The sequence below is a fragment of the Tachypleus tridentatus genome, chromosome 2 (genome assembly GCF_004210375.1).
Source record: "Tachypleus tridentatus isolate NWPU-2018 chromosome 2, ASM421037v1, whole genome shotgun sequence".
NCBI classification, from domain to species: domain Eukaryota; kingdom Metazoa; phylum Arthropoda; class Merostomata; order Xiphosura; family Limulidae; genus Tachypleus; species Tachypleus tridentatus.
Genome location: NC_134826.1, coordinates 57,255,999 through 57,282,383, shown reverse-complemented (window position 1 = coordinate 57,282,383; position 26,385 = coordinate 57,255,999). Strand labels below are relative to the sequence as shown.

The window sequence follows — 26,385 nt, the reverse complement described above, 5'->3', positions numbered from 1 at the left end:
CTGCCAAACTCCACTCATAGGTGGTGGCATATGGTAGGGAGCCTAGAGAAATGCAACACTGGAGAAAGGTGCAATGGGTAACCACAAAACCCTATTTCAGTAACAAATACAAAAATCTTGAACATTGGAAAGAACATTGGACGGTGTGTGTGAACTACTGTTATCAAACACAATGATCTGGAAATGGGTGCCCACTAAGAGACAATGCAATGGATTATTACAATGGAAGACAGCAAGCATGAGCAAGGTGTACAAAAAAAAAAGAGGCAAGACTACACTTGATGCTCTCTGTTGTTTTTTTGTAAAAGATGCAGAAACTGCCAAAGCAGTCTTACATAAAATCCCATCTCTGCAATGAGCAGAAGCAGTTGGATTTAAAGTTTTCCATTCTCTCTGACTCAATGTACATTTTGAATAAGGTACACCACTCAATGGGATGATATGATGGCAAAAAATATAAAGCACACAGATATTAATTAATCATGAATGGCATGAACAAAACTAAAAACTCAACAAGTAAAACACACTACACTAATCTCTTAGTAAGCCAAAGAAATGGTAGCTTGGGCAAACAAAACCAGGGGCACAAGGAACTACCCAACAATGTAAGTAGTGTGAGATGAATGTGTTAGGCAATATGTTGAATCTGGTGGGAGGAGAAAGAGCACAAAGACTCACTCAAAGAATATGAAAGACTGATGGAATGACAAACCTGAACAGTGAACGTGGAAATGGACAAATCACGGCAGGAGGAAACTTGTAATAGTAAAAATAGGAGATGGAAGTTTCCACAAAAAGTGGTAGTCTGAGGGAGATAGTAATGGATAGCCCATAAAGGAAACATAATACAATTAGGTTTGACACAATCATGTGAGGAAACAGAGCATAAGTGACAGGATGTTGTTCTTTTGCATTCTATGGTACAAGACAACTGGACTACATGCTCTAAACAACCAGTAAAAAAAACAAAACAAAACTGAAAGTATTATATAAGGGAAATTAAGTTAAAACAAAAAGTGGCCCAATGCTGGATAAAAACTTAAACAGAATTAAAAAGGCCAATGGTTATTATAAAAATTGAAAACATTTCTAAGGTAGTCAGTGTCACCATTGCCAATGACACTATCCAACATCAGGTGTAAACCCATGATAAAAACATGTCTAAAATGGTGCTGTCATACACGATCAAGGTCTAACTAATCATAGATCTTTTCAAGAGAGAGATAGAGGAACAAATAATAATGTTTTCTTGAGGGTGTATAGAGTGGCAATTACAAGATTGGCACATGCTGATCAACCAGCAGTGCCACTCTTCCATCACTCAATCTGTTATTTTTGTACAAAAAAAACTGCAGAAGGGTGACTGCATCAGCACATTTCAGAAACATTTCCTGTAATGAGAAACACACACGATGGTAAAAATCCATAGTTCTACTTTACCAAAGAGGCCATTTTTATTTATGTGGAAGAGAACATTTTTTTCTTTATTGAACAGAAGTCTATTGCTCTCCATGCATCCTGCACTGGGTCAAAAAGGCAGGTCTCTGTCTGTGGATTCCAGCAATTGAGGGCATGAGTGAATAATCATTTTGTATCTTGGGGCTGGAGTAGAAAATGGACCTGAAAAAATGCTCAAGCCTGAAGCCAAAGGAAGTAGCATTAGACAACCACTGGAAGGAGTGGTGGGGACAGAGATTAACTACTGAGGGCAAAAGACTCTTCAGATGTTTCATAAATGACTGCTGGAGGTATAGAGAGATCTGTCTGTACTCCCACTGTAGCAGTGGAATGGAGTGCATCAACATATGTTGGAAATGGAGTGGGGGATAGCTTTCGAACCTCTGAGTAGAAGATATTGTTTATAGTCTTCAAGCATTGTACCTTTTTCTCCTTCAACCAATTATGGCAAGAACTAGAGTAAAAGGGGTGTGAACAACTACAGTTAATACAGTGTAATTGCAGTTCACACTCATAAGCATTGTGGTCACTGCCACCACAACAAGCACATTAAAGAACCACAATATGATATCTTTGAGTGACTGAATAGCTGACAACAGAAACATCTCAAAGAGTTGGAAATGTATGGCCATACTTTACATTTCAGTTAACCTGCCTTGACTATGGCAGAAGAACATGGTGATGTAAATGTAAATATCAGAATGTTAGTAGGCATCATAACTCCGTCTTTACAAGTGGAGATTCAGCACACTACAGATAATGAGTGCTACACAAGAAATCTTGGAACAGAAACTGACTGTAATGGTGACTGTTGAAAAGAGTCCTCCCTTTATCACTATTTCCCAATTTTCTTTTTCTCAATTTTATTTAATTATTTTTTCTTCATGAATGGGTGTATTTGAAATAAAGTAAGAACTTTTCAGTGCCTACTGTCCCCACCCACAACAGAGCCCCACAAGGGGACACACTGCAATGCCAAACAAGAACAGCATGGCCAGGGTTTTGTAAGCACTACACCCCAAACACCAGCATCAGACACAACATCCACAACACTTGTTGAGAACATCCAACACTGGTACATAGTTGACCCTAGACAAAGAGAACAAGCTGACTTACCTTGGAGGGGCCACACCGAGGCCAGCCATAAACAGGAATTTAAGGCTAAAGTGGTGTATTAGAGTTAGACCCCTCAGCCACCTGGACCCTTTCCTACCCTTCATGGGTTGCCATGCATGGCAAACACATGGGTGGATGTTCAGATCCCAGAAGAAGTAACCTGAAATTACAAAACCTTCTCTGGAAGGTCCCCTCACAATGTACAGGAAACCATCTCGAGGGAAAGTGAGAGAATAAAACATCCGATTGTTTTCTTGAGCAACCCACATCTTCTGAACTAAAGAACAATTTGTGAAGAGCATCAACCACCCTCTATAACTGAAAACAAATGTCTAAGTCATGATTGTCTTATGATGACCATAAGCAAGGAGAAGGAACATGAGGTTTGATGGCTCATGGGAGGAGGCAGGTAAGAGCCCAAAGAACTACAGAGAGGCATCAGATGAAAAGAGGGACTATACAAGGAGAGCAATGAAAAAGAAAGACCTTGAAGACATTTCTAAGAACAGGAAAGTGTATTCATCTATTCCATACATTGCCATGGCTTTCAATGTTGGGAGTCTGGAATAGATGATCAAAAGATAGGAAGTGTGGAATTAAGAACTTACAAAATCATTGATCAATGATGATCAGAAGTGGTAAAAAGTTTACAAAAAGATACTCTTTGGAAACAATCTTGTCTAGTCAAGACAAGCAATTCATCACCAGATTCAAAATCTTGTGATGAGGGTGGATGGATAATTAAGGCATTTTATGGTACAAAGCAACTAGGCTATCTGTGCCTAACATATGGCAAAAAGTTAAAAGTAAAATAAAAGTATTAAAATTATTAAAAAGGAATCAAGATAAAACCAGACAAAGTTCAATTTTTGAAATAAAACTTAAACAGCATGAAATCCAATTTTTATATCTAGTGTACAGCAGTAAGAGAAAAATTATAGTAATACCAGTTTTAAAGGGCATTCTGTAGCATAAGTTGAATGGTCATAACTCAGCAGGATGACTAACAAACACCAGCATAGGTCACCCGAAGTTGGCCTTTCCAGTCCTGGTTTTGAGTTATGTGATGTTACTACCATGTTCAGAAAGGAAAGTAATAGAAGTTGTAAAAGACTTTCTGCAGTATAATTTTAATTATTATAACTTGCCAGGATGATGAACAGGTGAATTCAAACACCAGCGTTAGTCACCTGAAGTTGGCCTTTCTGATCCTGGTTTTGAGTTACTTGACATTATGGCCATTTTCTAATTTCACATCAAACTACTTGTACTTCAAAAAGGAATAATATAAAAAGGTCTAATTTATGAATTAAAAACTTAAATAATGTTAAAAAGTTGATGACCTTCAAAAAACTAAAAACATTTGTAAGGTGGACTGTGTCACCATCACCAATGACACTGTCCAACATTTGGAACTGTGGTAGAAGAAATGCTAGAGGTGTATTTAATCCAAGATTCCTTCTGGCTTTGACGTTTGACCTGCCAAACATGTGCACGGGCCTGCTGAAATGCAGTGCAGTTTAAAAGTGTGGAATATGTATGAAAGGTATCCTAAGCCCATTCTTGAGCTTTTCTTGTCATGTGGCAAGCAGGATTCCACCAAGGACAAGGATACTGCGGGAAATGTGTCGAGGTTTAAGAAATACACTGAGTAGCTGCCTGGACAATACAGTCAATCACTGCTGCCACACAGCCATCTATCGATGGCTTACACACGATGGCAGGATCAAGTTCTGAGAGAGTGATGAAAGAAGACCAGTTAGCCTTGTCCAACTTCCATCGAGGCATGCAGGTCGGACAGCATCAACCACGACTAGTCTCTCTCAAAATTATAGGAAAATGATTACTGCCCTGTGGATTACTGTCGACTCTCCAAGAAAAGCAGATAGAAAGATCCATAGTAGTAAAAGACTAACTAGGTGCATGAAAATAAATATAAGAACCAGTATTAAAGAGACAGGTTGTGATCCAAGAACATACATTCTATAGAATGACCCCTCCCATCAAGACTAGCACTGCCCCAAAGGGGATCATATCCATTAAAATCCCCCAGTAGTAAAAAGGGGAATGGTAACTGCTCTATGAGGGCATCATTTGTCTGATTGATTATAGATCTCTTCAGGAGGCAAGTAGAGAGAACAAACAGTGATGGTATGACCCAAGGAAACACGGATGGCTACAGCCTCCAAGGGTGTATGAAGTGACAAGGACAGGGTGGACACATGCTGATCCACTAGCAATGCCACCCCACCATGCACTCATCCATCACATGACCTGTCATTTCTCTACAAGGAAAACTGCCAAAGAGTGACTGTATCAGCAGGTTTCAGAAACAATTCCTGTAAGGAGAGGCATACAGGATGGTAAGAATCAATCAAATCCTTAATGTCATCAAAATTTGACCAAAAACCTTGACAGTTCCACTAGATCAGAGTGGTCATTGTTACTGTGAACAAAGCTTCCAATGACTGAGAGCATGAAAGAATGGTCAATTTACTTTTTGGGACTGCAGAAGAGGATGGACCCAAGGAAACATTTGAACCTGAAGGAAGTGAAACTGGGCAGTCAGGAAAGAGATGGAAGTAGACACAGATGCATCAACTTTTTTAATTATGGAGAGCACAAGATTCTCAAGATGTTTTGCAAATGACTCTGTTGGAGGTACGGAAAAATCTGTCTGCATTCCCAAAGTGGTAGTGGAATGGAGTGCAGCAGCAAATGTCTGAAATAGAGTTGGAGACTAATTTCTGAGCCTCTGAGTAGGTGATATTATTCCAGTCTAAGCATTGCACCTCTTTCTCTTCTACCAATTTAGGGCAAGAAACAGAGTGAGAGGGGTGTGGGCCAATACAGTTAACACAATGTGGTTACAGGTTACACTTGTAACTTTTGTGGCCTTTACTACCACAAAAGCGCATACCAAAGAATCACAACATAATGTTTTTGAGTGACCAAGCTGCTGACACTGGAAACATCTGAGAGGGCTAGGAATGTAAGGCCATACCTTGCAGTTCAGATAACCTGCTCTGTCTGTGGCAGGAGGATGAGGTGATGTAAATGTTAGTATCAGAACACTGGTAAGGTCCATAATTCCATCTTTATGGGTAGAGATTTGGTGTACCATAGTAACGCCTTGGCTAGAGAAACCAGCAAGTATTTACACCTCAACAATGTTATTTAGATTGCTCCCAACTAAAACTCCTCTGGAAGAATTCAAAGTCACATGAAGAGTAACCTCAATGGGTATATCCCCAATGGCTTTTGATTTCAAGAGGAGTTTGGTATGCTGTGATGAAGATGTTTCCACCAAAATGTCTCCAAAGCACAACTTCTTTACTGACTTTGGGGAGCCAGCAAGTCCCTCTAATCCCCTCTAAGAAGAAAAGAAAGAAGTTTCTTAGATACCAAGATCATCATGAAATAAAGGTGCAAGAAAGATGGTCGAGCCCAGCCTCAAGTGGGAAATAAGAAAAACTTCCTACTGACAGGTGAGATTCAGAGTTTTGAAAAGATTGAAGAGGAGTTAGAAATAGAAATGTAGCCTCAGAAACAGCTGGCAGCTCAACAAATGAAAAGTCCATTGAACACTGTTAATTTGGGACATGAGCATATATTGATCAAGGCACATAAAGCAACAGGTACTTTGAACTTTAACAAAATCCTTTGAGTTAGTCAAACAAAGTAACATGGATAGGAAGGGAGACTGAGAATACCAATACAACATATAGGATGTGTTTGCAGAGACCAAAAGGAATAACAGAATAATGAGCCAGTAGGTAGTGCCAACAAAGTTTAGAGAAAAGATTATAAGAGCTTTTCACAAGATGTTATTTGGAGGAAAGTTTGGAGCTAAGAAAACCCTTTATAAGGAACTGTACAATTTGTTTGCCCAGAAATTCATTGTGAAGTGAAAATGTATTGTTAGACATGGGATATTTGTCAAAGAAGCTATAGGTCAAATATTAAAAATGCTATTACAACCAATGCCATTCATTTTAATCCTATTTATAAGGTATAGTGGAATTAGTAAGCTCAGCAACATCCATAACTGAGAAAAAGAACAGATACATCTTTAATATGATAAATTGTGTACACATCACACGTTGTGAATTTGTATTGTTGCATAATGTTACTATGAACTTCTATGTTTCCTTGTTTTTATTATTATTGCATCTAAATATTTGATAGTGTGTACAACATTCAAGGGCTCAGTCAGGCTACAAATACACATATAAAATGTAGTTTCAATTACAGATATAGATAGTTATATAGTTAGACAAAGATAGTTAGATCAATACATCTAAACTGCAAGACTGAGAATTTCATCATAAAGATTATATAGTGGCAATTTTTAAAGTGGAATTATCCCAAACTATAACTTAATAACAAAATGTAGCAAAAAATTGTTTTCCCAATTTGATCAAAGTAACTGAACCAGCTTGTGTAAACTTTGATGAAAAATACAATTATTTAAAGCTCTAGATAGAAACAACTATTTGACAATTGTACATACAACTTGTTTTAATATATTATAGTAAAACAAGTGGACTGTGTGCTCTTTACTTATTCTTGAAATTTATGGCCAAGAAGGCACAAACACCTACTGTAGAGATTCCGACCAACACATAAATAAAAACCTGACAATGGTAAAGGGAAATAGACATAAACAACAGTTGGCAAAGAAAGCCTATATATGAACTGCTGTGACGGTGGAAAAAATAATGTAGAGATCAGACTCACACTATGTAGCTATACTGACTAACTTTGGATAGACAGGGCATGTGACTTGCAAGTGTGAGTGATCTACAAGAGTCTGTTAAACAATAATAAGACCTAGAGAGAGAATAGGCAAATGCAAAAGAAGAAAAGGAAAGAGAGAAAAAACTGAAAACAGAGAAAATAAGACCACAAAATGAGAAAAGGAAAGATTGGATATTGAAATGATAAGAGCACAAAGAGAGATGGATGAAAAGGAGACAGAGAAAAAATAACCTGTAAAAAAGGAGAGAGTAAGAGCACAAACCAAAATCACCAAGCTCCCCCAAAATATGAAGGATCCAAGAATGACAATGGGGTAAGGGCCAGCTGACCCATGCTGCCCATATTTGATGAACAGAAAGATGACATGTATACTTTCCTGAAAAGGTAGAAAAATTTGACCAAAGTCGGTTTTGGGACAAAGGTGACTGGGCAGTTTGTCTCAGTCCAACCTTCACAGGAAAATGCCTATGAAAGTATGGAGGTATGATGTCAGAAGATGCAGAATAATCTCTCATAGTATGTAGAGCATTATAGGCCTCAGTCACACCATAAATACAAGTACAAAATATTATTTGAGTTAGATATATAGATATAGTTAGACAAAGTTAGAGAGATATAACTAGATGCATGATTGTGAGTTTTGCCACAAAGCATGAATAGGAGCTGGATCTTTCAAGACAATTCTTCCAAGGTACTTAAATAGATCACAGTACCAACAAAATACTGGACATAACTGATGAAGTTGGCTCACAAATTGATTATGGGAGGACACCTACGTGTGAAGATGTCAGTACATAGAATCACCAGCACCTTCTACTGACTGGGAGTAATTGGAGATGTGACCAGATTCAGTAGGTCATGTGACATTTGCTAAAGAACAATACCTAGAGAAAAGGTGCCACTGTGTGAGGTGTTCCTCATGGAAGAGTTATTGAACAAGGTAACTGTGGACTTGACTAAATCATTAGCACCTATATCTGACACAGACAACTGGTATACGTTGACAGTTGTCGATTATGTGACACATTATCTAGAAGGAATAGCATTGCCAAAGACAAAGATGTCATGGGGATTAACCTCAAAGGATGTATCTCAACGCTCTTCAAACTCAGGAAGTTAGGTCTCCAGAGCATAACTTTTACTAACTTGGGTGAACCAGTAAGCCCCTCTAACCCCTTCTGAATAAAAAAAAAGGGGTCACATTTGCCCTGAGGATTTCTCAGATAATTATGTGCAAAATGAGAAATCAAGGTACAGAAACTGGTTGAGATGACAACTGTTGAATAGAGTCATTTCTTTATGGCTGTTTACAAATTATCGTGTTTTTTCTCAATTTTATTTATTTATTTTTTCTTCATGAATGTGGGTATCAACAATAGAGTAAGAACTTTTCAGTGCCCACAGTCCCCACTCACCATGGAGCCCTATGAGGGGACTTGCTGCAGTGCCAAACAAGGACACTGCAGCAACACCAGACTGCCCATCTATAGGAAGTAAAGGCCAAAATTGTGTGTTAGGGCTGGAACCCTCAACTATCAGGATCCTCTCCTTCCTGGGTCACCACACATGGCAAAAATGTGGGTGAACATTCAGATCCCATAGGAGGTAAAGTGAAAGTAGAGGATTTTCTCCAGAAGGTCCCTTCACACCACATACAGGAATCCACCTTGAAGGGTGATTCATCTGAAAAATTTGACAAAAACATCATAGACATATTTTTGCAGTACAGGAACATTTCTGTCTCTCAAACAAGAAAAGATTGTGACTGATCTTCTGTAGAGATTCTTACAAAATACAAATATTAAAGTTATGAAATATTGAAATACTAAAACACAACACATAGGACTAAAACCCAGAGCCACTTGCATGCTAATGAAATGCTAAATTACAAGTGGCCTATTTTGAAGCTCTTTACTTGAAGTTGCTTTAATACAATACCTGTTCTTATCGATGCTTTTTACAAAATCTATATTGGTGAAAATACAAAATTTCTGCATCAAATATATCAAGTGGTCTATTGAATACAGTCTGGTTCTCTAGCTGCAGAAGAGATATTAGCATTTGGAAAGGAGAAATGCCAAAGAGCAATTGGAATAATTTCTGGTTAAAATCTATAAATATCAGCTTGAGATTTCTGAACATATTTTCTCTGTAGCATCAAATAAGTTACCATGGGTGGATTTATGTTTTGATGATCTTTAGAAATCTAGACAACTTTCTTGAAAGCTATACATTTAAGTGGTGATATTTAGGGTTTTGGATACTATTATGAATACTAGAGTTGGAACCCATGGTTTTTGTTACTGATATGAATTCTTCTGGACTTTTACTAGAGGTAAAGGAATATATTATGACCATGATCTACTAACATTATAAGTAGGTATGCAACTCTCATGAAAGTTCTTTATAAAAACAAAACCAGTTGACGAAATAGTTTTATATTTGTCTCACACAATCCTCAAATTATGTACTTTTTGCAAAATAAGACATTTTGATTTTTTTCTACTATCTATAATAAAATAATCATTACTTGATGTAGTAACAAGCACTCAGACCCAGCATAATTCACAGGCAATGTGATTTTCATTCCTAGTATAAAAATATTACTTATTATCTTATATTTTTCAAATTTTATTTGCATAATCTCTAGTGCCTCCTAAATGAATATCATATGTTTTTTAAAGTAGATGTTTATATTTTACTTTTTATTTTCTCTATTATATCATTAACTCTAAATATTATCATCAATGTATAGTGCAATGAAATTATTAAATTTAAGGAATGGAAATATGTGTATACCTTTCAAATGTTTATAGACTGTTGACTTTTTTTTTTTCTCATGTGCATAATTTTATGTCTTTTACCTTTTCACTTGGTATATTATTAATTTTATTTTCCAATTCTTTGTCTCTATTATTCTTGATACAGGTATGCCAACAAGACCATGTGGTTGTAACAGTTATTACAGGGTAAAAGTCATCCACAAACTATTTTTCTAATAGTTGCATATATATATTAAGCTATCTTGCTTAGACATTTCCAGACATTTCTATATTAAGTCAAATATATACAATCATAATTTTTTAAACATGCATTTATAAACACAAATAATACAAAACTAATAAAAATATAAATGTAAAACCTAAATGCAATCTAAGTGTTTGGCAAACTAATATGCAAGGTGAAAAACACTTGCCAAACACTAAGCACACTTCAAGAGAACAATGGACTAAGTTTCTTTTCTATCTCATGCCACAAATACATTCACTGGTAGAACTTTCTTAAAGATATAATATAATAGTGGGAAATCTCTTTTTATTGATAGCAAGTATGTCATTCAACTGAAACTATCACCCAGCAACATAGCTTTGACTTTATAAGTGGACTTTGCTTTGCCAAACACTGCACCTCAAGAGAACAATGGACTAAGTTTCTTTTCTATCTCATGCCACAAATACATTCACTGGTAGAACTTTCTTAAGGATATAATATAATAGTGGGAAATCTCTTTTTATTGATAGCAAGTATGTCATTCAACTGAAACTATCACCCAGCAACATAGCTTTGACTTTATAAGTGGACTTTGCTGACCTTAAACTTAGAAATATTAGAATGTGAAATATCTATTGAAAAATTCTTTGAAGTTCTCCAGATGCTAACTACAGACACACAGAACTTCAATTTCACCTTGTATGCTGATAGTCTTTAGTCTATTATCACTGTATCATATATAATAGCTTGTTTAGACTTGTATCCAGAAGCAGATCATATGACAGCAAAACCTGCAGTTTTAATTATCATTTTAAATCTTTTATTTCAAAATAAAGGAATAAAACTTAGATAATACATAAACTAAGTTATAATTTATTGATAATATTAATTTCAATAAAATACATTTATAAGTGGTTTAATTAAATTTTGAATGTAACTCAATCAACATGTACATAAGGGTTTTAAAATTGGAAAAATTAACATGGGGTTAAATCAATGAATTTGCAGTCTTATTTTCAATTTTCTGGATGAAGGGAACCACAGTATCCTGAATGGTCTTGTTTCACTTTGCCTTTTCAAGCTCTTAGCCAAATATGTTGTAAAAAAAGTCATTTTTTCCACTTATGGTATGGAAAGAGACAAACATTTAGTTATATCATAGAGAAGACTTAGAATTAAAAATATCTGTCCTAATCTCTTTCACATAAAACCACTACTTAAAAAAAAACAGAACTATCTGAACATCAATGCATTTTATCATAGCTTCTGTTATTTATTATTAAATAAAATGCAAGTATCAATATCTTCAACTCTACTCACAAACATAACTGCAGTGTTTCTGAAATGTAAAGATCTTGCTTAATAATTACTAAAATATCAGAATATGTCTATTCTTCTGATAATGATTAAAGAAATAATATGATCAAGGTGTATATATGTATATATATACATTTATGAGAGATGATTATGTTAGTAATACATGAGAAAAGTATAAACTGAAGATTTTACCAAGTTGGCTTCTAAAGAGATGAAAAGAAAAAGTACTTGCTGATAGCCTGCAATATTAAATTCCTTACAACATTCTTTATCAAGAATAATAAATATGTTGTTACCAGTAATGTCTAGTGGAAAGTTTTTACTATGTATGTGTGTGTGTAATTACATAAATGAGTTAATTTTTTTTTAATTTATCTATCTCTGTTTTAAAATAACCACTACTTTAAAAAACATAGACCTATTTAAAAAGGGAATAAATTTTGGGAAAAATATGAGGTGGATTTTAATTTTTAATATTATCAAGGTTTGGTGCATATGAATAGTCTTGAAGGATAAAATGTCCATAGTTTATATTATTGATAATTTTTCTGGTTATTGTACTGAATTCTAAACTGAATCCATGGGCAATGCAGAAATGATTTCTGACTGGCATGTTGGCAGAAAGGTATCATCATGTTCTTAGTTCACTTTCTATAATTTTCTTCAGGCTGTCTAGTGTGCAGACCAGTAAACACTTCAATTATAGACCTGGATATACAAAAACAGCTTCTACTTACAACTGTGTTTGTTCAATTTTAAACCTTCAAAGAGTTCTGAAAGTCAATACTTCTGTTATAAAAACCTCATTACATGGAAATAATCACCAAAACAGTAAATGAAAAAAGTAAAAGTGAAGTACAAGTACTATATTTCCAAAGTATCACATGTAAAATGTACCAAATAAACTATGCATTCTCATAACACAACACTTGATAAAAGTAATTACAAAATTGTTTTTCTGTAGCAGTATTAAATGTTGACCTTTTTAATATGTGGCACAACTATATACTGAGATGTAAACAATATTATATATAATGTATGCTATACAGACCCCTTATTCAAAATAAATCTTACCATTAGGTCCAAATTTTTCTAAATTTTTTTGAACTTGCTCCTCAGACAACCCTCTTTCAGGGTCAGTTGAAAAATATTCTAAGACTTCTTGGCAGCTTTTTGTGTGTGCTAACTCCATGACTTTTGTATCAACTTCACCCACTACTTCTTGAGATTTCTGTTTGCACACAATTATATAAAAGTATCTGGTCGTGCAGAAAAAACCCTTATGATCAAAAACACTTCAGCTTGTAACCTGTAGCTACCTGTAATATGCCAAAAGACAAAACATTAACTACACAATTACAAAGTTAAAAAATTTTAGACAATACAAAGTATTTAATGTACGAGGAACACTATGGAGTAAATACTAAAAAAGATAATAGTAAAGAATAATGATTAGAATACAATTGTAATTTTGCACGTTGTCCTATAAATTAGGTGTAAGTGGGTTCTCATATAATTAGTTATCCATCCATTTTTAGCCCAAAATTGAAATGCTTCATAACAGCAATTTCCTCAGTAAAAAGATAACTAGATTTTGATTTCTTGTATTTGATAGACAAAATACTATTTCCAAAACCCAGTCTTCCAGTCAGTGAGACCAAATTTGGGTGATTGAGTGAGCACGAGGCATGTAACAGTCTTCAGTATTCAAATTACAACTAAAAAATAAACTCTGATAAAAAGCTTGATCTGTTAGCATATAAAACAAAACAATTTACTGTCAGCCATCACTAATGACACAAATCACGAGTATCTAAGAGCCAACATGTGCAGCCAATACCATGTTTTATGTAAGATTTTGAACTGGGGGTACAGGTTTTACTCCTTTATAGCCTGGGAATCAGTGTAACTTTGGTTACATTGATGGGCAATTCAGATTTCAGGCATTATAGAGTTCAAATCTGTTAAGCATTTGCGAAAAAGCTTCATTTGGGAATCAACCCACCAAACATATTTTACTGACTTGCAGATTAGATGTTAAATCATAATTTATAGTTTATATAACATAATGTTAATAATTTCACTGTCACACAAAAGTTAGGAACATACAGATATTAAAAGATAGAGATTCATAGGATTTATGCATGGGCAACAAGGGATCCATTTGGTCCTTCAACACCTAAAATTTAAAGACATCATTCATTTTTCATGAAATCACTGTAAAGCGCTGACTTTCACTATTGTCAATGACAACTCAAGTCAATCATGCTATTAGAAATATAAATCTCTTAACTGAAGACTAGCCTCTCTTCTTCACATCTTGAAACTTGTGCCTCTCATCTTTTGTCCTCAAAATACAGCACAAAGAAACTAGAAGTAGTTCAAGAATAGTGGCTTCTACAAAATCTCAACATACAAAGACATAAGTACCTATCAGAAATACATTTTCAGATAAGGAAAATGCTGATGTTTGACAAAGTAAGAGTTTATTTCAGCCAAGACGGTTTTTGCTTTTCTTACAGGCTAGTTGGCCTTTAGAATGGATTTCCTTTAGTTTTAGTGGATGTGGTAAAGAAATTTAAGGGATGGCTTAAAAGATATTTAAATGATAAATATTGGCTTGGAGTTTTTTTGCATTTAAAATTTTAGTTTAGTGGATGGAACAGCCTTAGTGTAGCAACAGGGCCCTTGTTTTCCTTAAATTCAGTGATATAGAAGAGCAATTTTTAAGCTTATCACACAAGGTTTCCCAACTGTCAAAAACATTTTTGTAAAGCATCTGCATCAATGACAGAAGTTGTAGATCTTTACCTCCAGGATCTTTCATCACCTGAATACAACTGAATGATTAATTCAATTACTGTCACATAAAGCATTTATTACTTTTACTGTCTTCAATTATTCTAACTATTTAAGTAATTGAACACTGCTATTGTGAGTTCTCATTATTATTTCTAATTAATTCATGCCTAATCTACTAGTCACAACTCACAACAAATAATCAACTAACTGAAATTAATGTTTCCAATTATTACTATTTTTTATTATCCTAACTCTCCAAATCTCATGAGAATAACTGTTTAATTGAATGCAACTGATTAACAAGCTATATAATTTCCCTATCAGCAAATTCCACAAATCACCCAGTATTACACCTGAACTATCTAAACAGGCACTGGCAAGAATGAACCATGATAACATTGTTCTGTGGTCTGCCCCATGTAAATTTTTTCTGGGTATGTCACAAAATATGTTTCTCAAAAATCTTTGTGCTCTTAAAGATTGAATCTACATTACCAGTAATATCTTTATTAATGTAACATAAGTATTAATTCACTGAAAAGGTTATGCAGCTATACCTACATTCACTAGTACTAATCCTCATCCAATATGATACAAACATCGACTTAGATAGAACTGCAGATCAACAAAAGTTTGTTTCAGGAGAACAGAGCTAGACACGTTATTGAAGTTATGGAGAATATTTCACACATTTATATCTGATATGATCATATACATAAATCAAGCATAATATTTTAGTTGTTGTTGGTTATTACAGTTTGAAATATTGAATATATATGTGTCAAATTACACTCAGTAGAATCTGAACCACTCCCACTGAAGAAAGTTGTTGTGGGCCTCATGTTTATTTATATACTTAATATATTTGTTATACATTACATAAGACTGTGTTAAGATATATTTCAAATCAAGATTTATTGTATAATCACTGTAGTTACTACTACTACTATTCTGAAACAATCCTAATAAACATTCTAAATTGAAAAATCCAGGTATTCATTACCTGTTCATTAAACACCGTATGGCAGGTAAGTATTCATTAAAGCATTAAGTTTTCTAAATTTGAACTTTACAATAGCTGTAGCTTAGGGGTTCCTTGTATCTATTTTAAATGAAAGCTATTTCTAAGTTCTATTGCCAAAATACCAAACCAATGCATATCACTAGAATTTATAGCTATGATCAGGGCAGTCTTAATCATTTAGAAGCCCCAAGCAAAATTAAGTAAACTGAGCCCCATAATGAAAAAACAGCTCAAAAACAGAATGAAAGGTTCAGAGGCCCTTTCTTGTGTGGGGTCCTGGGCAATTGCCCAACAGATAAGACCACCTCTGGATATGATAGATATGGCTTGTCTTTCTAGATTGTTTCAAATTTAAGAAATATTCTACAAAACTCACATCACATTAATATTGGGTGCAATCGTGAAAAAAAAACTAATTTTTATTTAGCTATTTTGTGATGTACTTGAACAAAATATATCCATGACACTTTATAAGCATACCATTACTAATAAAAAATATGACCTAGTTACTAACTAAAAACTTTCAGAAGATGCAGTAACGAAACTGCTCAAGTGCCCACGTAGACTAAGACTTCTCCAAGCAAGAACACGTGTAAACGAGTAAAATGCATTAAGACATACAAAATCACTAGCCGAATAATCTGTACGGTCCATCTTTTCCACAAAAGGTATTATGATACTGGTAGTAGCAGAGATAGCAGTAGGAACAGTTCGTGGATAAAAATATTATAATTGTTATAGATACTACAGTACAGACATCTAATTATATTACATAGATATTAATTATTATTAATATTATTAACTCAGGTCATGCCTACCTTTACACTATTATTTTCATGATAAACACACACAGTTCACTTCGTATATGACGTAATTAAGTATATGAATAGATTATGAAAACAATCTTAAACTTATTTTAGTTAATTTCAACCAAATTCCATGTACTATGGTTACGTGTTATATTTATTTAAGCCTAACTTTAAATATGCTTATCATCAGTACCCGTAGTACCATTAGACGTAAAACATTTCTGTTACACAAAGTAAAGATTAACAACGCAGACTCGTGTGGTTATAAATGATTGGTTATATCTAGTACACAACCTAATGCAAAAGGAGCTAATACGTAGCCTAGGTGTAACTAAACGATGTTGTGCAATACTTGAACAAATATTTCGAAATAAAACAACTAATAGATGTTTATTTAGAATTATGCACAAAGCTACACAATGGGCTAACTGTGTTTTGCCCATCACGGGTATCGAAACCCGTTTCTAGCAGTGTGAGTCGCACACTTACCGCTGTGCCACTAGGGGAGCACAAATAAATGACTCAGCACTTACAAAATATACATAACAAATCCTTAACATAACAAAGTACAATGTAAATAAAACAAATTTATTAAGTTACTAAATTCTGTACAGAATTCTAACGAGGAAAGAATTTCATGATCCTGAAATTAAATTGTTTCCAGCAGTGTAAAGAATGAACACATGGTGAAAAGAAGGAAAAACCAAATTAAACATCTACGATCTGAACATGGTACACATAACTCAGCGTGTAGTTTTGCGCTAAAAACCAAACTTTCAGCTTGTACAGACTTTTCCTAATATAGTTGTATGGTTAAACGTCATCCCCAGTGGTAAATGAAAACTGGATGACGTGCTTTGTCAGATGAATGATGATAACTTTGTCACTGTGGTAGTCTGACAACAATCATGGCACAGTGCCCTCTTAGGAAAAACTTATTATAGTTTTTCTTTTGCGGTGACAATGAACGTAGAGTTTCATTGAGGTTCACTAGTCACCTCTGAACACAAAAAAACAACACTTATCTCATCTGAATGGCTTTCACGCTAAACATTTGCAATTTCTAAATATCGAACAAGTATTACTCTTCCAATTAGACCGACAACCCTGAACGAAACCTGAACCTTACAGAATCTAGGTTGTTTAATTATAAATTCTGCTTTAATACAGTAACAATGATAAGGTTTTAATAAAAAGAAAGAGAAAAGATAAAAAAAATTGCTTCGTCTATTGAACCGGTTCCTACACTCCTCTAAATATATTTGGAAAAAATATATAAATTGTTTTAACACTATTAGTATAAGATTTTAGTTCATTTGAAAATTAAATATTTATTTCTGAAAATGCTTTATTAGTGCTGCTTGAGAAACGGATTTGACAAAGTGAGCAAAATATAATAATTAATCATTTTATTAATGACTTAGAGCTAACCATTGTTAGCTAACCTCGAGGCTACTCGAGGGCTATCTGTGCTAGCCGTCCCTAATTTAGCAGTGTAAGACTAGAGGGAAGGCAGCTAGTCATCACCACTCACCTCCAACTCTTGGGCTACTCTTTTACCAACGATTGGTGGGTTTGACCGTCATATTATAACGCCCCCACGGCTGAAAGGGCGAGCATGTTAGGCGCGACGGGGTGGCGAACCCGCGACCCTCAGATTACGAAAACAGAATTCAGAAAACATCATACTGAAACGCCCATAATTCCCACGCCTCTGAGCCCAATCCTCAAATATTTCAAGGATATAACGACGCTTCTGACTCTCTAATTAAAACTGGAAAAACTAAGACACTTAATTTTGTGTTCCTCACTGGGAAAGAGATAAGTTTACAGATTTACAACGCTAAAATCATGTGTTCGATTCTACTTGTTGGACACAGCAGTTAAAACGATGTGATGCTTTGTATAAGAAAATAAACATTGCTTTGTACAACCAAATTATAATATTAGTGTGCTGCCATCTAGCGATTCGTCGAAACCTCATATAGAGAAAAATAAAGACAAATTGTGTTAATAAAAACACAAAAAAATAAAAATATATCTAACTTGCATAAAATATGAATAACATGTATACATTGTGTGTGTGTATAACTTCAATTTTGATTTTACTAAGTGCTAAATTAGTTAACTCGTAAAAAAAATAAACTTTATTTACTAATAATTTAACTCCCCAGTGGCACAGCAGTATGTATGGGAACTCACTCTACTAGAAACCGGTTTTTGGTACGTGTGGTAGGTAAAACATAGATAGTCCATTGTGTATTTTTCTGATTAACTTCAAACAAAAAACGGCCAGCATGCCCAGGTTGTTAAGGCTCTCCGTTCGTAATCTGAGAGTCATGAGTCCGAATCCCCGTCACACCAACATTGCTCGCTCTTTCAGCTGTAAGGGCGTTATAATGTACGGTCAATCTCACTATTCATCGATAAAAGAGTAGCCCAAGAATTAGTGGTGGATGATGATAACTAGCTGCTTTCGCTCTAGTCTTACACTGCTAAATTAGGGACGGTTAGCGTAGATAGCCCTCGTGTAGCTTAAGGTGAAATTCAAAACTATTTGTTAAAAAATATGTATATACATATCACCCCAACGTTTTTGGAGGGTAGGTAGATGTCCTGTTTTAACAAATAATCAGCAATTATTATACGATAAATACCCAGTAGGGTATAAAAAAGTTTAACACAGGGGAGTCGACATAATAATTCCTTCACCAGAAATTTAAATAGCGTTCAAGTCGTTAGAACTGCTTTAGCTAGCGCACCCAGCGATAAACCTGGAAGTTTATGACACTAAAAATAGGATTTAGATAACCACAGCGCGTCTTTGTGCTTAACAAAACAAAAACGAAACTTCAGCTATCAAGTGATTATTAAAGGGGACAGAAGAACTTCATTAGCCCTTTTTGAGCGAAAATGACCGCAGTACTTTGCAATATGCTCCATGTATACACTACAGTATACAAATATTTCTTCTTTTTTTCTCTCTCTCTTATTACATATTGTCAGCATTCATGTCTAATTCGTTTATACTTTCAAATCCGGTTAAGTTACGGAGAGAGTCCTAGATAATAAAAGAAAAACTAAAATAGTAAAAATTATTAAACTAAATTTACGTTTATAATTATTCATATAAATAGTTTATTAAATATGATTATGTATATATGCCTTCTTGTAGCAAAGCCACATTGGGCTATCATTAAAAATACACATCTAACAGCGTATGGATCAATTATTGTGAAATTATTTTCATCATTATTGAGATTACCACTTTATATGTTTAGATGAATCAGCAGGAATAAACAAAAATGTATCGCATATTGTATCAAAATTAGGCTTGAAAATTTCTTTAAACTTTATATTCCTAGACGTCTAACAGGTATAAAGGTATATCATTGGTGGATATATATACAAATGCCCTAAATTATTTGAAACAATTTCTTTATTTATATGCACACAGAGACAATGAAAAGTAAGTAAAATAATAAAACTGCTAAAAGAGCTATTTCTTAGCCATATGCACAGACAGTTAGTGAAAACGAGGTACAAAATTAATATAATTATGTTTAAAATCGCTAAATGAAAAACTGTCTGTATATGCACAGTTGCTATTATGCTTTCATGTTTGCTTCTCACATAATCTTACTCTTTGTTTCTTTGTTTAGCCTAATTATTATGCCCGGCATGGCCAGGTGGGTTAAAGCGTGCGACTCGTAATCTGAGGGTCGCAGGTTCGCATTCCATTCGCTCCAAACATGCTCGCCTTTTCAACCGTGTGGGCGTGATAATGTGACGGTCAATCCCACTATTCGTTGGTAAAAGAGTAGCCCAAGAGTTGGCGGTGAGTGGTGATGACTAGCTGCCTTCCCTCTAGTCTTACACTGTTAAATTAGGAACGGCTAGCTCAAAAAACCTTTGTGTAGCTTTGCAAGAAATTCAAAAACAAACAAACCTAACTATTTTGCCCAGTATAATCAATTTGAATAAGTATCACCGTACATTGGTTTATTCAGGCATCGTTTAGTATGTTGGAGTATTAAAAGACTTAAACTTTTCCATATTATTTAAAGATTGTGAATGAATACGTTTATCATGTTTATGAATGACTAGAATCCTCAATGAATCGTTTTCATTGTAATTATAAAATACAATAAGATCTATTCCTAAAGTGGCACTGTGCCATGACAGTTGTCAGGATTTCTACGGTGACAAAGGAAATGCGAGTCATTTTGGAAGCATGTAGTTTTTTCATTGAGCACGAGGTACGGCATACAAAGCAAAGAGTCTTTTTGTTCTGTGTACAAAATATCATCTTATTGTGACCACAACTACGAGAAAAAAGGAGCGTCAAATATTGAACTTCCAGTTTACGAGTCAGGAAAACATGTGTGGTGGGTTGATTCCCAAACAAAGCATTTCGACACTCTTTCTTTCTTTATTTTTAATTGTGGATAAAAGTTTTAACTCCTTGAGATATCTGAAATTTGAATCACACACAAGCGTCGATGAATTCGCATCAGTTTCCGGCTATGAAGAATTAAAACCCATACTCCAGTCCAAAGTTCTTCATATAATACGATATTTTAATCATGCATGTTGGACAATACAAGATATGGTTTCTTCTCTCTACAAAACCGTTTTCTCTGTGATGTCTTTTAGTTCTGTCGATAGAGATTATCAAGAAGGCTCAATGAAAATGGCAAAGTATGGTACCTGACTGAACATGAACTTCTACTATTATATGCAAAAATAATACACCTAAACCTCTACATTCCGAGTCTTCGTGGTTGAAATGTATTCAAACGTAAGTTTTTTTTTCTGTAATTTTTTTCTTTTTGTAAGATAACAGATCGAGTTTTTAATAGATTACATTTGTATTTAGTTTCTAACATGAATATCGAAAATCGTGACACTCCTCTTTAGCCCACCCAATTATTCGAGTTTAGTTTCATTAACTCACATTGAGTGTTCATACCACCAGGAACAAAAATTAACTATCATAAACTGGCACTAAAGCACACGTATTGAAATAAAACAATACTACAAAAATAATATAGAGATTTCAAAACATGTTCTATTGAGATAAAAAAAAAATGCAGAACTCCATTGTATTCAAAATAAGCTGTATTGGTAAATGTTTAGTAGGTTGTTTTAGGACATGATTTAGAACCAACTCATCGGCCCGGTATGGGTAGATGGTTAAGGCACTTAACTCGTAATCTGAGGGTCGTGGGTGCGAATCCCCATCACACCAAACATATTCGCCCTTTCAGCTGTGGAGGCGTTATAATGTGACGATCAATCACACTATTTGTTAGTAAAGGAGTAGCCCATGACTTGCCAGTGGGTGGTGATGACTAGCTGCCTTCCATCTAGTCTTACACTGCTAAATTAGGGACGGCTAGCGCAGATAGCCCTCGTGTAGCTCTGCGCGAAATTCAAAACAAACCACCTCAAAAAAAAAATTTCCCCTTTGAATGTTTTGTTTTTATTCTGAGGTGAACGTACTAAAGATAAAAACAAACTAAAGTTTGTTTGTGTTTGAATTAAGCACAAAGCTATACAATGGACTATCTGTGCTCTGCCCACAAAGGGTATTAAAACCCGGTTTTTAGTGTGTAAGTCCGCAGACATACCACTGTGCTACTGGGGGGAAAAACAAACTAAACGTAGTCAGATAGAATCAATAGCTTTGCTCTAAAGACAATTAACTTATTCATTATTATTTGTATTTGTAGTTGTGACAAAAAATACGCTTTATAATGTATTATAACAACGCCCAGTAACCATAAGTTATTTATTGTAAAGAAATGTAAAAATAAGATTTCCTTCCCTGTAACTCTGAAGAAGGGGGAATAAAGTCCAGTATTCTGTCCTTGGATATGCGTGTTAATACTTATATTTTAAATAAATAAATTTGTATAAATAATTTTCATTCAGGATTTCATTCATAATCACGAATTAAAAAAAATGCTTTTCAGGTGTTATAAGACTGACAATAAAAATAAAAATAATTTTAAAAAATTCTTTAAAAACTTGTAACGTGCATTTATATTTATACTATTACTTCAACATATCAATAATTTAATAGTATAATAATATCAACCGTTATTTATTGCATAAAAAACAGTTATTTGATTTTAGCAAAATGGATAATTCCACTTTTATTATCAATTTTATACCCATAATAGCCGTTCTGAGATACATTTTTATTTCAAATGGGTTTCTCGTCATTATGTATTACTTCCATTACCTAATGTTACAACTACAAGTAACTTTGAAATTACTGAAAAAAATATATAAATCTCACATTGTTCGAAATTTAGTGAGTTTTTTTATATGAAACGATCTCATAATATTAACAGATTTACATGTAATATACTTCATTAAAACAACATTTTAGTATAAATTAAGTACATGGCAGTATGTCATGGACCTGCAAAATATACAACAAAAAACAGTCGTCTTTATTATATGTTTGTAACTTTCAGGTAATAAGAGGAGAATGTGTAAGGGTACTGCTGTGACAGATAATGTGTAAGTTTTTTTTTACTGCTAATATTCAATGAAATTTGTAAAATTAAGCGGCTTCTAAAAACCTGCATGAACAAATAACTAAAATATGGCATAAAAAACTTAAAAATGACTCAACGAATAATAAAATACGTTTTAAGAAATAACTTCATTTAGTCACATCGTTTAAATTCCTAATGTACGACTTTACAAGATTAGCTTCATCAGACAGTAAATCATATTTGTAATAAATTATCTGCCTAGCTATAGTTAGACCACATTTCGAGTTACCGCTGGAGTCTTCATCAGGTTGATGTTGAAGAGCGCGCTTGGGTCGAAATTTTGTTCTACTGTCCAAATACGATGTTACTCAAGTGTCTCTTCCTCTTAGGTTTTTATACGGATTTGGCCTAACTACTTCAGTAATGCATCGAGTAAAGAATACCTAGTTAAACCCAAACATCGTCTCAATCTGGATGAGATCCGTATGAAAAACCAGTTTAAATATTGTGTCAAATAAGTTACTCATTGAGCAAGTATATTATATACTGAAATGTTACATAACTTAATTTGAGCATTAGAAGTGTAGCCTTACAACCACACTCACAAGATGAGACATATTTAAAATATAACGCAAAAGCTGTGAAATTATGAGTACAGCAAACAATAAAGTAATAAGAGGTGAAAAACGATCATACTTTAGCGAGATTAAATGTATGAAATAAAAATATGCTGCAGATACAAACATGAGCTAAAAATATGGTTGAATTTATTTGCGTTGAGAATTTGATTAATATACGTTAAATAAGTCAATTTCTAGTGTTTAATAAATTTCTTTTATTACGGATAGAAATATAGAAGTAACAATATCATACCGCTACAGCGGTATGTCTCCGGATTTCCAACGCTAAAATTAGAGGTTCGATTCCCCTCGGTGCGCTGAACAGATAGCCCTTTGTGGTTTTGCTATACGAAAAACACACACACACCTTTTTGTGAGGGCCTTCATTTTTTTTTTCTTTTTAACCATAATTATATTTGTAAAATAGGATAGTGCTGTGGTCATACAACGTTTATATTTTATAATGGTTTGATAATATATGACAATATACTCTTGTCCATTTCAGTAAATTGATAATACATAAATATTATTAGATATGAAATTAACGTTTGAGCACTAATTAAACATTTATTGAAATGTCTGATAAATTAATCGACGGGATTTTAAGGTTTTGTTACATATATGTAATTTATTTAATTTTATTTACATATTTGCATGTAAATATTTTTCTTATATACGTATAATTTCCAACTTACCCCAATCGAATATTTCGTATGTTAAATGCAAAAAAACGGGCTGGTCTAATGGAATATTTCCTAGCTGGATATCGTTGTTTTTAAACAGTCTTCAAGGCCTAATGAACGTCATATTCACTTACACGCGCGTTTACTGCAATTCTACTGAAGTTCGTATTCATTTGTGAGACACACTTGGGTGTGTAATACACAAAAGTGAAGCAAGTGAAGTATCTGTTACAGCAACCGTAGCGTCACCTAACGGTTATTAACGAAAGTAATAAAGCTGTTTGGGAAACACATAGTTTACGTATAAAACTTTAGAGGTCCGGCATGACCAGGTAGATTAAGGCGTTCTACTCGTAAACTGAGGGTCGCAGAATCGAATCCCCGTCGCAAACATGCTCGTTCTTTCAGCCGTGTGGGCGTTATAATGTAACGGTCAATCGTTGATAAAAGAGTAGCCCAAGAGTAGGTGGTGGGTGGTGATGACTAGCTGCCTTCCCTCTAGTCTTACACTACTAAATTAGGGGCAGCTAGCGCAGATGGCCCTCGATAAGCTTTGCGCGAAATTCAGAAACAAACAAATAAAACTTTTAAATGGTCTTACATGTTTACTTATTTACTTAAGAATAATATCAGAATTTGTCGTAAAACATTTTTTTTTGTAAAATATATTATTTTAATGAAAAATTATATCAAAATATATTTTTGCAACGTTTGTGTTGGGCAGTTCTGGTTAAAACTACTTTGCTCTCTGGATTCTTAAATAAAGTAATATTGGAGCTTAAAAACAGTTTGTTTGTTGGATTTAGAGTAAACCTATTCTACGCTAACCATTTCTAACTTTGAAATGATAGAGTAACGACAGGTTTCGTGTCAACACCTCCCACTAGGACTTGATTTACTTTTGTGAGTTTGTTTTTAAGCATAAACTACATTATAAGCCACCTTTCTTTTAGCCACGGCAGCTATCAAAACCCAGTCTTTAGGGTTACAAGCCCATAAATGTAACATTGAGATATTTGGGGTCACTATTGTCAAACCGAATAGTGAAAATTTTGTGGGTAGATGGACGGGAAAATGGATCCTTAGATCCACAATCCACCACAATAGTATTAATTATGTTTAGACTTATGTGTTATATAAACTTAGAACGTTATAGAGAGTATCGATAAGTTGATACTTAATGCACATCAACGTGTACCGTGTATCAACTGCTTTCGTTACAGCAAATGATAAACTGCTCTGATCGATTAAGACATTTACTATTATTATATTATTCTCAACACAAACATTACAGGCTTGATTAAGAACTCTAAGAAAACGGATGATATGTTAGAGCTCCATTATATTACATATATATATATGTATGTATGTATATATAATGCTACAGAGTTGCACTACTAAACTAAGGACAGCTAGCGCAGATAGTCCTCATCTAACTTTGCGCGAAATTCTAAAACCAACCAACCCTACTTAAAACTAGAGAGTTTGTTTTTGAAATTTCGCACAAAGCTACTCGAGGGCTATCTGTGCTAGCCGTCCCTAATTTAGCAGTGTAAGACTAGAGGGAAGGCAGCTAGTCATCACCACCCACCGCCAACTCTTCGGCTACTCTTTTATCAATGAATAGTGGGATTGACCGTAATATAATAATGCCCCACGACTAAAAGGACGATCATGTTTTGTGTGACGGGGATAGCTTGAAGTAGTACAATAATAATCATGTTGGAACATTATTCAATAACGTCGTTTCATTTGTTAAAATAGTTAAGTGTTTTAATAAACTGGTGAAATAATAGCATAATTGTATTATTATTATTATGTTGGTGTTTCAAATTTGATATAGTTTAATTAACACATAATTATCTAAAGAAGCATGTAGGTTTTGTGTTTTCTTGTAATTAGTTTCTATCACTCCTGATAGGAAAATTTTATAAACTCTGACATGTAGAACGTCATATTTTTTTTTATTACACGTACGTGAGTATGGATGCAATAATAAATAACATGTTATCAAGAAAACCTCATTTTCCTACTGCTTTAGTTAAGCCTCAAGAAAGTGAAAAAAAACTATTTCATTGTGTCTATTGTCACAGTTCTGTTTACTCGATCACGAAAAATACAAAAAAAATATTATCGTTATATTATTCTTTATTACATAGTTTATTTTAATTAGGAATATAATTATTTAGAAACATTCACTATTAAAATTTTCTTGATAGAAGTTCTGGTAAATTAATTATCTTCCTGTTTTCTGACTTGTCTAATATTCAGTAGTAAAACAATAAAACATTA

The 26,385-nt window shown here is 34.1% G+C and overlaps 1 protein-coding gene across 6 annotated transcripts in view; it reads right to left on the bottom strand.

The window, feature by feature from the left end:
- The window catches only part of LOC143243910 (calcium-transporting ATPase sarcoplasmic/endoplasmic reticulum type-like), a 134,437-nt gene extending 110,103 nt beyond the window's left edge, over positions 1–24,334 (bottom strand). For 4 of the 6 annotated variants that reach the window (XR_013024810.1, XM_076487688.1, XM_076487685.1 and 1 more), the window contains exons 1-2: positions 24,106–24,334; positions 12,718–12,962 (exon numbers count right to left, since the gene is read on the bottom strand). Coding sequence is in view for 5 of the 6 variants with exons in the window: in XM_076487688.1 (XP_076343803.1) it covers positions 12,718–12,835 (118 nt within the window). In the remaining variant the exon portion in view is untranslated. Of the gene's footprint in view, positions 1–12,717; positions 12,963–16,287; positions 16,602–24,105 lie in introns of those variants that run through there. The other 2 variants (XM_076487689.1, XM_076487686.1) reach the window with 1 other exon arrangement.
- Between the last annotated feature and the right edge of the window lie 2,051 nt (positions 24,335–26,385).